The 11,676-nt window shown below is 41.5% G+C and overlaps 1 protein-coding gene across 1 annotated transcript in view; it reads left to right on the top strand.

Annotated features, from left to right (window-relative positions):
* Positions 1-317: 317 nt before the first annotated feature.
* NTN1 (netrin 1) overlaps positions 318-11,676 on the top strand; it is a 131,266-nt gene continuing 119,907 nt past the window's right edge. Inside the window, 4 exon segments of the mRNA XM_073606992.1 lie at positions 318-687; positions 1,191-1,321; positions 1,324-2,088; positions 2,091-2,258. Of these exon segments, the coding sequence (XP_073463093.1) occupies positions 1,243-1,321; positions 1,324-2,088; positions 2,091-2,258 (1,012 nt within the window). The 5' untranslated portion in view covers positions 318-687; positions 1,191-1,242.

Genomic DNA, 11,676 nt, shown 5'->3' with positions numbered 1-11,676 from the left:
AGCCCTCCTCTCCGCTTCCTTCTATCAGTAATGTTACACTTTCAGTTTAACTTCCTATATAATCTTCAGTTTATAAAGCGTGAGATTCCCCCCCCCCCCACCTTCCTTGTCCGTCCTCCTGCACTGTGCATGCATTGTCAGTCCCTGGTGCTCACCTTATCATTGGATTGTCTCTCCCCCCTTGTGTCTTGCACTTTTCTCTGGGTTGCTGCAAGCTCCTTTGCTCCACTCCTCCCCCCCCCCCCCCTCATCCTTTTCTCCCACCTCCCTACCCCTCCTTCTCCTGCATGTGCAAAGCTTCTCCTGCCCAGTGTGGTTTTCCAACCAGTGGGTGTCGTTGTAATTCCCCCTAATGCAGTGTCACTCCTTGAGATGACCTGAAGCCAAGCACAGCGCGGAGCGTCATTCACTTTCTATAGGCAGCCAGGGGAAGACAAGTCCAGCAAAAAAAAAAAAGAAAAAAAAAAGCCTTTTTGGACATCCAGGAAGGGATGGAACGATTCATTCTCCAAATTGTCTCCCTGAGCACTTTTCCCATCGGCGTCCCCAGGCACCGCTCGCACTGATTCGCCAGCAAAACTTTTTTTTCTCAACTTTTTTTTTTTTTTTTTCTATACCATTTTTCATTCCCCTCTTCTTCTTTTTATTTATTTTTTTTTTCCTGCAGTTCCTTAATTCACTCCTAAGGTAGAGCAATTTTTTTTTTTTTTTTTTAATTTTCCCTTTAATTGCTTTAAACCGCAGAATGCTTTCTTCTAGGTGAGAATTTTCTCTCCGGCCAAATCTGTTAACAGCTTCTTCTTCTTTTATTGTATCTCCCCTGCGAAAAAAAAGCCTTGACACAGTTTCCTTTTGTTTTGTTTTCTGTTCTATTTTGGGAAATTTTACCTTTTACGTTGTAATTTATGCTGTTTTTTTTTTTTTTTTTTTTTTTTACTGCTCTCGCTTCTGCAGATAAAAAAAAAAAAAAAAAAGTTACGCAGGAAGATTTGAAATGTTAGTAATATTTTTTTTTCCTTCTTTTGGAACCTTAAAAAAAAGTGATGTCATCTCTGTTTGATTTTGGTTGCTAGTCTGTTTTTAGCTTTTTTTTTTTTTTTTTACCATCTGTTTTTAGTAACTCCTAGGTGACTTAATATTTTATATCATTTTTCTTTTTTTTTTTTCTCTTCTGTCCTCGGTTTTGCCAGGAGCCACCAGAGGAGAGATCTGTGGTCGAGGCAGGGTTAAGCTGGATCCAGGATGATGCTGAGAGGGCACTTTGCGGTGTTGATGCTGGTTTCCTTGTGCTGTACCGCTCAAGAAGGTAGAGGAGGCTATGGATGAATATGTTCTCCATCCAGACAACGCAGCCGGACCCGTGCTACGACGAGAACGGTAACCCAAGGAGGTGCATCCCGGACTTTGTGAACTCCGCTTTCGGGAAGGAAGTTAAGGTGTCCAGTATCTGCGGCAAGAACCCCTCCAGATACTGTGTGGTGACGGAGAAAGGCGAAGAGAGATTTCGGAACTGTCACACTTGCAACGCTTCCGACCCCAAAAAAGCCCACCCGCCATCCTTTTTAACGGACCTCAACAATCCCCACAACCTGACCTGCTGGCAGTCGGAGAACTACATCCAGTACCCTCAGAACGTCACCCTAACGCTTTCCCTTGGGAAAAAGTTTGAGGTGACCTACGTGAGCTTGCAGTTCTGCTCTCCCCGTCCGGAATCCATGGCCATCTTCAAGTCGATGGACTATGGAAAGTCCTGGGTGCCCTTCCAGTTCTACTCTACCCAGTGCAGAAAGATGTACAACAAACCCAGCAAAGCGTTGATCACCAAGCAGAACGAACAGGAGGCCATCTGTACGGACTCTCACACCGACATGCACCCTCTGTCCGGTGGCCTGATCGCCTTCAGCACTTTGGACGGCCGACCATCCGCCCACGACTTCGACAACTCCCCGGTGCTCCAAGACTGGGTGACCGCAACGGACATCAAGGTGGTCTTTAGCCGCCTTCACACCTTTGGCGACGAAAACGAAGACGACTCGGAGCTGGCGAGGGACTCCTATTTTTACGCCGTCTCCGACCTTCAGGTCGGGGGCGGTGCAAGTGCAACGGGCACGCGTCTAGGTGCGTCAAGGACAGGGACGACAACCTGGTGTGCGACTGCAAGCACAACACAGCCGGGCCAGAGTGCGACCGATGTAAACCTTTCCACTATGACAGACCTTGGCAGAGGGCGACCGCAAGGGAAGCCAACGAGTGCGTGGGTGAGTACAAGTCTTCTACAGTTCACATGGTGGTAGAGATGCTATGTAAGAAATTATGACAAGGAGAGACCAATGTGTCCCTTCAATGCAAAATACACACAGCTGGAATGTAGAACTGCCGCTCTTTCCTTTCATTCTCTATTATTTGTTCTTTCCATTTCATACCCATTATTTCTCTCTCTTGCCTTCTCTTGTTCTTTCTATCTCTCTGTCATCTCTTTCTTTTTCCTCTCTCTTCTTCCCTTGCTTTCTGTTTCTTCTTTTCTACTCCCCCCCCCCCCCAAGTCCCTTCATTTCTCTCTTATTCTTTTTCCTCTCTTCACTTTTGCTCTCTTTATCTCTCAACCCCCCTCTCCACCTTTGCTCTCTTTCTATCTCTCTCTCTTCCTCTATTTCTCTTTCTCATGTTCTTTTTTCTTCTTCTCACTCCCCTTTTCACTTATTTATGTTCTACTTATTTCTCTTTATTCCTCCCTCTGCCCCTCTCATTTTTTATTTCTCTTATCTTTTATTATCTTTATTTCTCTCTTCTTTTATTTCTCTCCTCCACTCCTTTCTGTCTCTTTCTCTCTCTCTCTCTCATTCTTTCTCATCTCTCTCTCTTTCTGTCTCTCTCTCTCTTCTCTCTCCATATTTCTTTCTATCTCTTGCCCCTCTACTTCTCTCTATCATTCTTTCTCTCTTTTTCTCTGTCTCTCTACCTGTTTCTCTTTCTCTCTCTTCCTTTCCTTCTGTCTTTCTCTCACTTTCCCTTTCTTTCTTTCTTTCTCTCTCCTTTTTCTCTCTTCCCCCTCTCCTTATTTCTCTTTCTCTTTACCCATCCCCAATCTCTCCATCTCTTTCTGTCTCTTCCTCTTTTTCTTCCGCTCTCTTTCTTTCCTTTTTTCTCTCTTGCTCACTTTCCTTCCCTTCTTTCTCTTCCTGTCTTTATTTCTTTTCTCTCTTTTCCTCTCATCTCTCTCTCTCTTCTCTCTCACTATTTTTTTTATATCTCCTGCCCCCTCTACTTGTTTCTTTCTCTCTTTTCCTTCCACTCATCCTTTCTCTATCTTCTCTCCTTTTCTGTTTTTCTCCTCGTTCCCCTCTCTCTCCCTTCCTTTCCATCTTTCTTTCACTATCCCTTCCTTTTCTCTCTCTTTTTCTTTCTCCCTTCCTCTCCTTCTCTCTTTCACTCTCCTTTCCTTTCCTTCTGTCTGTCTCTCTTTCTCTCTCTCTCTCTCTTCCTTTGCATCTTTCTTTCACTCTCCCTTCCTTTTTTTCTCTCTTTTTCTCAATCTCCCTTCCTTTCCTTCTCTCCCTTTTCTTTCTCCACTCTTTTACTTTCTCTATCTCTTTACCCATCTCCTTATCTCCATCTCTTTCTCTTCTTCTTTTTCTCCCTCTGTCTTTCTTTCCTTCCTTTTCTCTCTATCCCCTCACCTTACTTCTCTCTCTCCGTTCGTTCTCTTCCTGTCTATCTCTCTTTCCCTCTCTCTTTCTTTTTTGTCTCTCTACTTCTTTCTTTCTCTCTCTTCTCTCATTTTTCTCCTTGTTTCTCCTTCTCTTCCTTTCCATCTGTCTTTCTCTCTCCTTTTATTTCCCTCTTTACCCATCTCATGCTCTCCATCTCCTTCTCTCTTCCCCTTCTCTCTGTCTTTCTTTCCTTCTTTATCTCTCTACCCCCCCCCATCTTCCCCTCTTTTTCTCTCTCTTTTTCTTCTTCTCCTTTATCTTCCTGTCTTTCACTCTCCTTACTCTCCTCTCGCTCGCTCTCTCGCTCTCTCTCTCTCTCTCTCTCTCTCTCTCTCTCCTGTTGCAGCATTACAAAGTGACAGTAACCAACAAGTGTCGGTCTCCGGTGACCTCTCTGCCAGAATCACACTTCCCGGAGTGATGGTGCATGAGACAAATTGCAGAGTAACGGTTAGAATGGCTTGTTTTAAGGGTCAGACCACCCAAAACTGATATTTTTTGCCCTTGGCAGATGCTGGCAAGTCGGTTCACGTGCCAACTTATTACAACTAACTGGGATTTCAGCACTGAGAGCTCCAGAGCTTCCGACCCGACAGGAGCAATATAAAGGCTGCAACTGTACAGCAGCAAAAGCTCCCTGGCTACTGACCCACTGTGGGCATTATAGAGGACATTATAGAGGACATTATAGAGGACATTATAGCATTATAGAGGACATTATAGAGGACATTATAGCATTATAGAGGACATTATAGAGGACATTATAGCATTATAGAGGTTATTTTTTTTTTACAATGTAGGGATTACAGCAGAAGCAGTGAGACTCTACAGAACAGTATGCATTTATTGCAGGGACATCTCACCACCAGATTGCTTTAGAGCTAGAAGAAGATAAATATGCAATACTATATACTATATCCACCAAACAAAAAATGGAATGTCGGTTTTGGATGGAGTGGTGCTTAAACTAATACAAAGGTGATTGTAGCACTGTAATCCGCACCAAACCGAAATCACAAATCTGTCCTCTTTAGTTGGTTGAATTCCGATGCCTGCAGAATAACCCTCATAATGGGCACAGCGGGTGTACAGACCCGGGAACTCAGCACAGGGATGGTGGGAACCCCTCATAATGGGCACAGCGGGTGTACAGACCCGGGAACTCAGCACAGGGATGGTGGGAACCCCTCATAATGGGCACAGCGGGTGTACAGACCCGGGAACTCAGCACAGGGATGGTGGGAACCTCTCATAATGGGCACAGTGGGTGTACAGACCCGGGAGCTCAGCACAGGGATGGTGGGAACCCCTCATAATGGGCACAGCGGGTGTACAGACCCGGGAGCTCAGCACAGGGATGGTGGGAACCCCTCATAATGGGCACAGTGGTGTGTACAGACCCGGAACTCAGCACAGGGATGGAGGGAACCCCTCATAATGGGCACAGCGGGTGTACAGACATGGGAACTCAGCACAGGGATGGTGGGAACCCCTCATAATGGGCACAGCGGGTGTACAGACATGGGAACTCAGCACAGGGATGGTGGGAACCCCTCATAATGGGCACAGCAGGTGTACAGACCCAGGAACTCAGCACAGGGATGGTGAGAACCCCTCATAATGGGCACAGCGGGTGTACAGACCCGGGAACTCAGCACAGGGATGGTGAGAACCCCTCATAATGGGCACAGCGGGTGTACAGACCCGGGAACTCAGCACAGGGATGGTGGGAACCCTCATAATGGGCACAGCAGGTGTACAGACCCGGGAACTCAGCACAGGGATGGTGGGAACCCCTCATAATGGGCACAGCGGGTGTACAGACCCGGGAACTCAGCACAGGGAAGGTGGGAACCCCTCATAATGGGCACAGCGGGTGTACAGACCTGAGAACTCAGCACAGGGATGGTGGGAACCCCTCATAATGGGCACAGCGGGTGTACAGACCCGGGAACTCAGCACAGGATGGTGGGAACCCCTCATAATGGGCACAGCGGGTGTACAGACCTGAGAACTCAGCACAGGGATGGTGGGAACCCTCATAATGGGCACAGCGGGTGTACAGACCCGGGAACTCAGCACAGGGATGGTGAGAACCCCTCATAATGGGCACAGTAGGTGTACAGACCCGGGAACTCAGCACAGAAATCTCACCAATAGACATAATGACAAAGAAATTGTTCCCTGAGACCTGGAAAAAAAATGTTAGATGTTTAATTGCATCCAGCAAAAGTTTTGGATTCTTTTGGAGTTTGTGTCGGTGATGAGTTTGTGTCGGTGATGAGTTTGTGTCAATGAGCGGACTGCGGTAATGCACGTATCGTTAGAGGTTGTAGGAAATGCTTGAAGAGAAATACTGACAGAACAGCCATTGATCTGTAACTTGTCATCAAAGTCCTTGATATCGGGTGTCCCGGCTTGTGGAGAGAACCCGTTATCTGTCTGATTCCTCTCATTTTAATCATACACATTCCAATCTCTGTACAATCAACCTTAGATCTACCAAAACTATGTAATATGAGGACCCGTCCAATCAATTTGTATCCAATCAGACAGACCCCCCACCCACCTGCTACATACTTGTTGGCAGATCTAAAGGAGACATTGGGTACAATTGTATGTGTGGTGACCTTAAAGCTCGCTACATATTATACAATTTTTAGTTTTCAATTTCCTTTAGATTTACCTTCAACTATGAGATGCGGGGGTTCGGCCTGACTGCAGACAAACTGAAAGTGTTTCGGTGTGACCTCGTATTATACGGTTTTGGTAAATCTAAAGGAAAATTGTACCAGAAAACCCGTATAATGTGTAGCCAGCTTTGGAGTTGCCCAGAGATCCATGTGTGGGGTGACATGAGATCGGGTTGTATGAAGATTGGAGTTCAATTATTATTATTTTTTTTTCATTAGACTAAAGTTGATTGCAAACCCGGCCACAGAGTTTCCAATCTCCCCTTTCAGTTTCTGGATTACATTTTATTGTGTCTTCATCTTTCCACCGTTCAGCACAAACCGAGAAGATTGTACGCTCACATTGTAGTGTGTGGGGTCTGCAAGTCATAGGACTGATCTGAGTGTTGTTTGTGCTAAGTAATGTGTAAGGTTTAGGCTGGGGGAGGCGGGCAATTTTATTTGCTATAACGATTATTGCCTGTGGTCGCTACTGATCCCTACTGATCCCTACTGATCGCTACTGATCCCTACTGATCACTATTGATCGCTGCTGATCCCTACTGATCGCTACTGATCCCTACTGATCACTATTGATCGCTACTGATCCCTACTGATTGCTACTGATCACTATTGATCCCTACTGATGCCTGCTGATCGCTACTGATCCCTACTGATCGCTACTGATCCCTACTGATCGCTGCTGATCCCTACTGATCCCTGCTCATGAGCCAACAATGGAGCAAAGCATAGAGAAGCGATCGATCCTTCAAATCAAATGCTGAGCATTGTGCATAGTAATTTATTCCTACCACAGTCTGCACTCCACTGCTGCCTATGTATGGCAATCACAGGCGGTGGTATGAAAAATCGCCCGTGTGTGCGCCACCTTCCCATCCGAGGAGCTTCTGATTACTCAGAGACTTCTATTGTACTGGCAAATGTTTGCCATTGTAATAAAAATGCTGACATTATAATATACAGAATATGTGTGTGAATAGATATAGAAAAGTTATACATGCAGCCGGGTAGGTTCCCATAACCGCCACAAACAAAAAAAATCAGAAAGGGCAGCTATGCCTGAAATGTCACCGCTACTATCTATGTATGAGCAATAAATAGAGCTTCTACTTGTTTATATATATATATATATATATATTTTTTTTTTGTGTTTTAATATTAATCTATGTAGTAACATTTTAATATTTAGTATCATTTCATAAAAAATAAAAAAATGTTTAACATTATAATAGTTTAATATTTAATATAATTTTATACAATATTTGAAAGTAGCATTTAGATTTTAAAAATATATTTTTAGTAACATTTTAAATATTTAATATTTGTATAATTTTACATAATGAATATCAATATGGTCAGTATTTAGTATAATGTTATGACATAAGTGTATAACACAATTTATTATTTAATATAGTTTAATTCATTAAAATAATTATAGTTCAATAATTTATAGAATATATTGTTCATATGGAAAAAAATCTTTCAATATCTATATCTATCTGTCTATATCTATATCTATCTGTCCTATATATATATATATATATATATATATATATATATATATATATATATATATATATATATATATATATATATATATATATATATATATATATATGTATCGATAGATAGATATCTATGTATCTATCTATCTATCTATCTATCTATCTATCTATCTATCTATCTATCTATCTATCTATCTATCTATCTATCTATCTATCTATATCTGTATATATATATATCTATATATATATATCTATATATATATAGATATATATATACAGTATCTGACAAACGTAAGTACACCCCTCAGTGACAATCTTTTCTTCTATCTTTTCATGTGACAACACTGAAGAAATGACACTTGTCTACAATGTAAAGTAGTGAGTGTACAGCTTGTATAACAGTGTAAATTTGCTGCCCCCTCAAAATAACTCAACACACAGCCATTAATGTCTAAACCGCTGGCAACAAAAGTCAGTACACCCAAAAGTGAAAATGTCCAAATTGGGCCCAATTAGCCATTTTCCCTCCCCGGTGTCATGTGAGTGTTACAAGGTCTCAGGTGTGAATGGGGAGCGGGTGTGTTAAATTTGGTGTTATCGCTCTCACTCTCTTATACTGGTCACTGGAAGTTCAACATGGCACCTCATGGCAAAGAACTCTCTGAGGATCTGAAGAAAAGAATTGTTGCTCTACATAAAGATGGCCTAGGCTATAAGAAGATTGCCAAGACTCTGAAACTGAGCTGCAGCACGGTGGCCAAGACCATGCAGCAGTATAACAGGACAGGTTCCACTCAGAACAGGCCTCGCCATGGTCCACCAAAGAAGTTGAGGTCACGTGTTCAGCGTCATATCCAGAGGTTGTCTTTGGGAAGTAGACATATGAGTGCTGCCAGCATTGCTGCAGAGGTTGTAGGGGTGGGGGGTCAGCCTGTCAGTGCTCAGACCATACGCCGCACACTGCATCAAATTGGTCTGCATGGCTGTCATCAAGATGATGGACAAGAAAATCCGCAAACAGTTTGCTGAAGACAAGCAGACTAAGGACATGGATTACTGGAACCATGTCCTGTGGTCTGATGAGACCAAGATAAATGTATTTGGTTCAGATGGTGACAAGCGTGTGTGGAGGCAACCAGGTGAGGAGGACAAAGACAAGTGTGTCTTGTCTACAGTCAAGCATGGTGGTGGGAGTGTCATGGTCTGGGGCTGCATGAGTGCTGCCGGCACTGGGGGGCTACAGATCATTGAGGGAACCATGAATGCCAACATGTACTGTGACATACTGAAGCAGAGCATGATCCCCTCCCTTCAGAGACTGGGCCGCAGGGCAGTATTCCAACATGATAACCACCCCAAACACACCTCCAAGACCACCACTGCCTTGCTAAGAAGCTGAGGGTAAAGGTGATGGACTGGCCAAGCATGTCTCCAGACCTAAACCCTATTGATCATCTGTGGGACATCCTCAAACGGAAGGTGGAGGAGTGCAAGGTCTCTAACATCCACCAGCTCTGTGATGTCATCATGGAGGAGGGGAAGAGGACTCAGTGACAACCTGTGAAGCTCTGGTGACCTCCATGTCCAAGAGGGTTAAGGCAGTGCTGGAAAATAATGGTGGCCACACAAAATATTGACACTTTGGGCCCAATTTGGACATTTTCACTTAGGGGTGTACTGACTTTTGTTGCCAGCGGTTTAGACATTAATGGCTGTGTGTTGAGTTATTTTGAGGGGACAGCAAATTTACACTGTTATACAAGCTGTACACTCACTACTTTACATTGTAGACAAGTGTCATTTCTTCAGTGTTGTCACATGAAAAGATAGAAGAAAAGATTACAAAAATGTGACTGAGGGGTGTACTTACTTTTGAGAGATACGGTATATATATATATATATATATATATATATATATATATATATATAGTTTTTGTCCGACTGAGGGTAGACACCTAAAATACGCACCTCATCCCAAGAAATTGTTTATTCAAAGAAGGAAAAGGTTTGGGAAGGGACTATAACAATAATAATGGAAACCAGACAGAGATATATAAAAGGATAAAAATGTTTTTATTATAGATAGATTTATAAATATTAAAACCAATAACAAGACATGGCAAGTCGTTGGGTTTTATAGAATATCTCCATTATGGTGGTTAAGCATAGAGGTTTTTCATTTGAACAAAGGTTGAATAGTCATATGTTATCCCCGACATGTTTCGCCTCATGGCTTCATCAGGGGATAAACGCATCAACCATGGATTAACAAGCAAACTATACAAAATCAAAAACGTATTACATGAGAAAATGCATCACAATTAGACTCATCAAAATTACAAAGACATAGGAAAGACACAAAAGCACATTTGCCAAAATTCACCAAAGGACAGAAACTCACCACCTCAAAGCCCCTGGTCGTCTGTGTGTGCTCACTATGGCCGCATAGTGCCCTCCGTTAGTGGTGATCTCTATATCGTGGTTGACCCTCTCTTCCCCTCTTGCTGGGAGGGGGGGGGTGAGTTTCTGTCCTTTGGTGAATATTGGGCAAATGTGCTTTTGTGTCTTTCCTATGTCTTTGTAATTTTGATGAGTCTATTTGTGATGCATTTTCTCATGTAATACTTTTTTTTTTTTTGTATACTTTGTTAGTTTATCCATGGTTGATGTGTTTATCCCCTGATGAAGCCATGAGGCGAAACATGTTGGGGATAACATACGACTATTCAACCTTTGTTCATCTTAAAAACCTCTATGCTTAACCACCATAATGGAGATATTTTATAAAACCCAACGACTTACCATGTCTTGTTATTGGTTTTAGTATTTGTCTATAATGAAAAAAAAATTGTATCCTTTTATATATATCTGTCTGGTTTCCATTATTATCTGTAAAGCACCGTTATAGTCCCTTCTATATATATATATAATTTTTTTTCCCATATATATGAACAATATATTCTAAATTAATTAAAATTAAATTAACTATACTAAATTTAATTATCATGGCAATTAAACAGTATGTGTATGTATGTATGTGTATATATATATAAAAAATATATATATTTTATAAAGCAAATTTTAGTTATTTCAGGTACTTATCTTATATGGTGCCATCAATTTATGCAGTGCTTCACGTATGTATTACACATTAACATCATATATATAAAAAATATAATAATATTTAAAAATGAAAAAATAAAAAAATATATATATTCTGATTAATAGCCATTAAATTGATTTCTGATTAATGGCCATTAAATTGATTTCTGATTCATAACAAATAAATTGATTTCTAATAAATGGCCATTAAATTGATTTCTGATTTCTAACAAATAAATTGATTTTTGAACCATTAAATTGATTTCTGATTTAATGACCATTAAATTGATTTCTAAATAATAGCCATTAAATCAATTTCTGATTCATAACAAATAAATTGATTTCTAAACCGTTACATTGACTTCTGATTAATAACTATTGCATTTTCTTTCCCGATTAATACCCATTAAATTGATTTTGGATCAAAAACCATTATATCTGATTAATATCTGTTCCTATACCAGTGGAGTAATCCTCGGCAGTGATTGGCTGTACTCTGATCACATTCGCATTATCTTTGTATTTTGAGTTTGATGTAACATTTTGCTTTGTTGCTTTTTTTATTATTTTTTTTTCCCTTTGGCGTTTATCTCGGATCTATTTGCGGTCACAGAAAGAAATGATTTGTATCAGAGACTCGTCCGTGGTAATATATGTATATGTTAG

This window comes from Aquarana catesbeiana, linkage group LG12, assembly GCF_042186555.1.
Source record: "Aquarana catesbeiana isolate 2022-GZ linkage group LG12, ASM4218655v1, whole genome shotgun sequence".
Lineage (NCBI taxonomy): Eukaryota > Metazoa > Chordata > Amphibia > Anura > Ranidae > Aquarana > Aquarana catesbeiana.
This window is presented reverse-complemented; position numbering and strand designations above follow the sequence as displayed.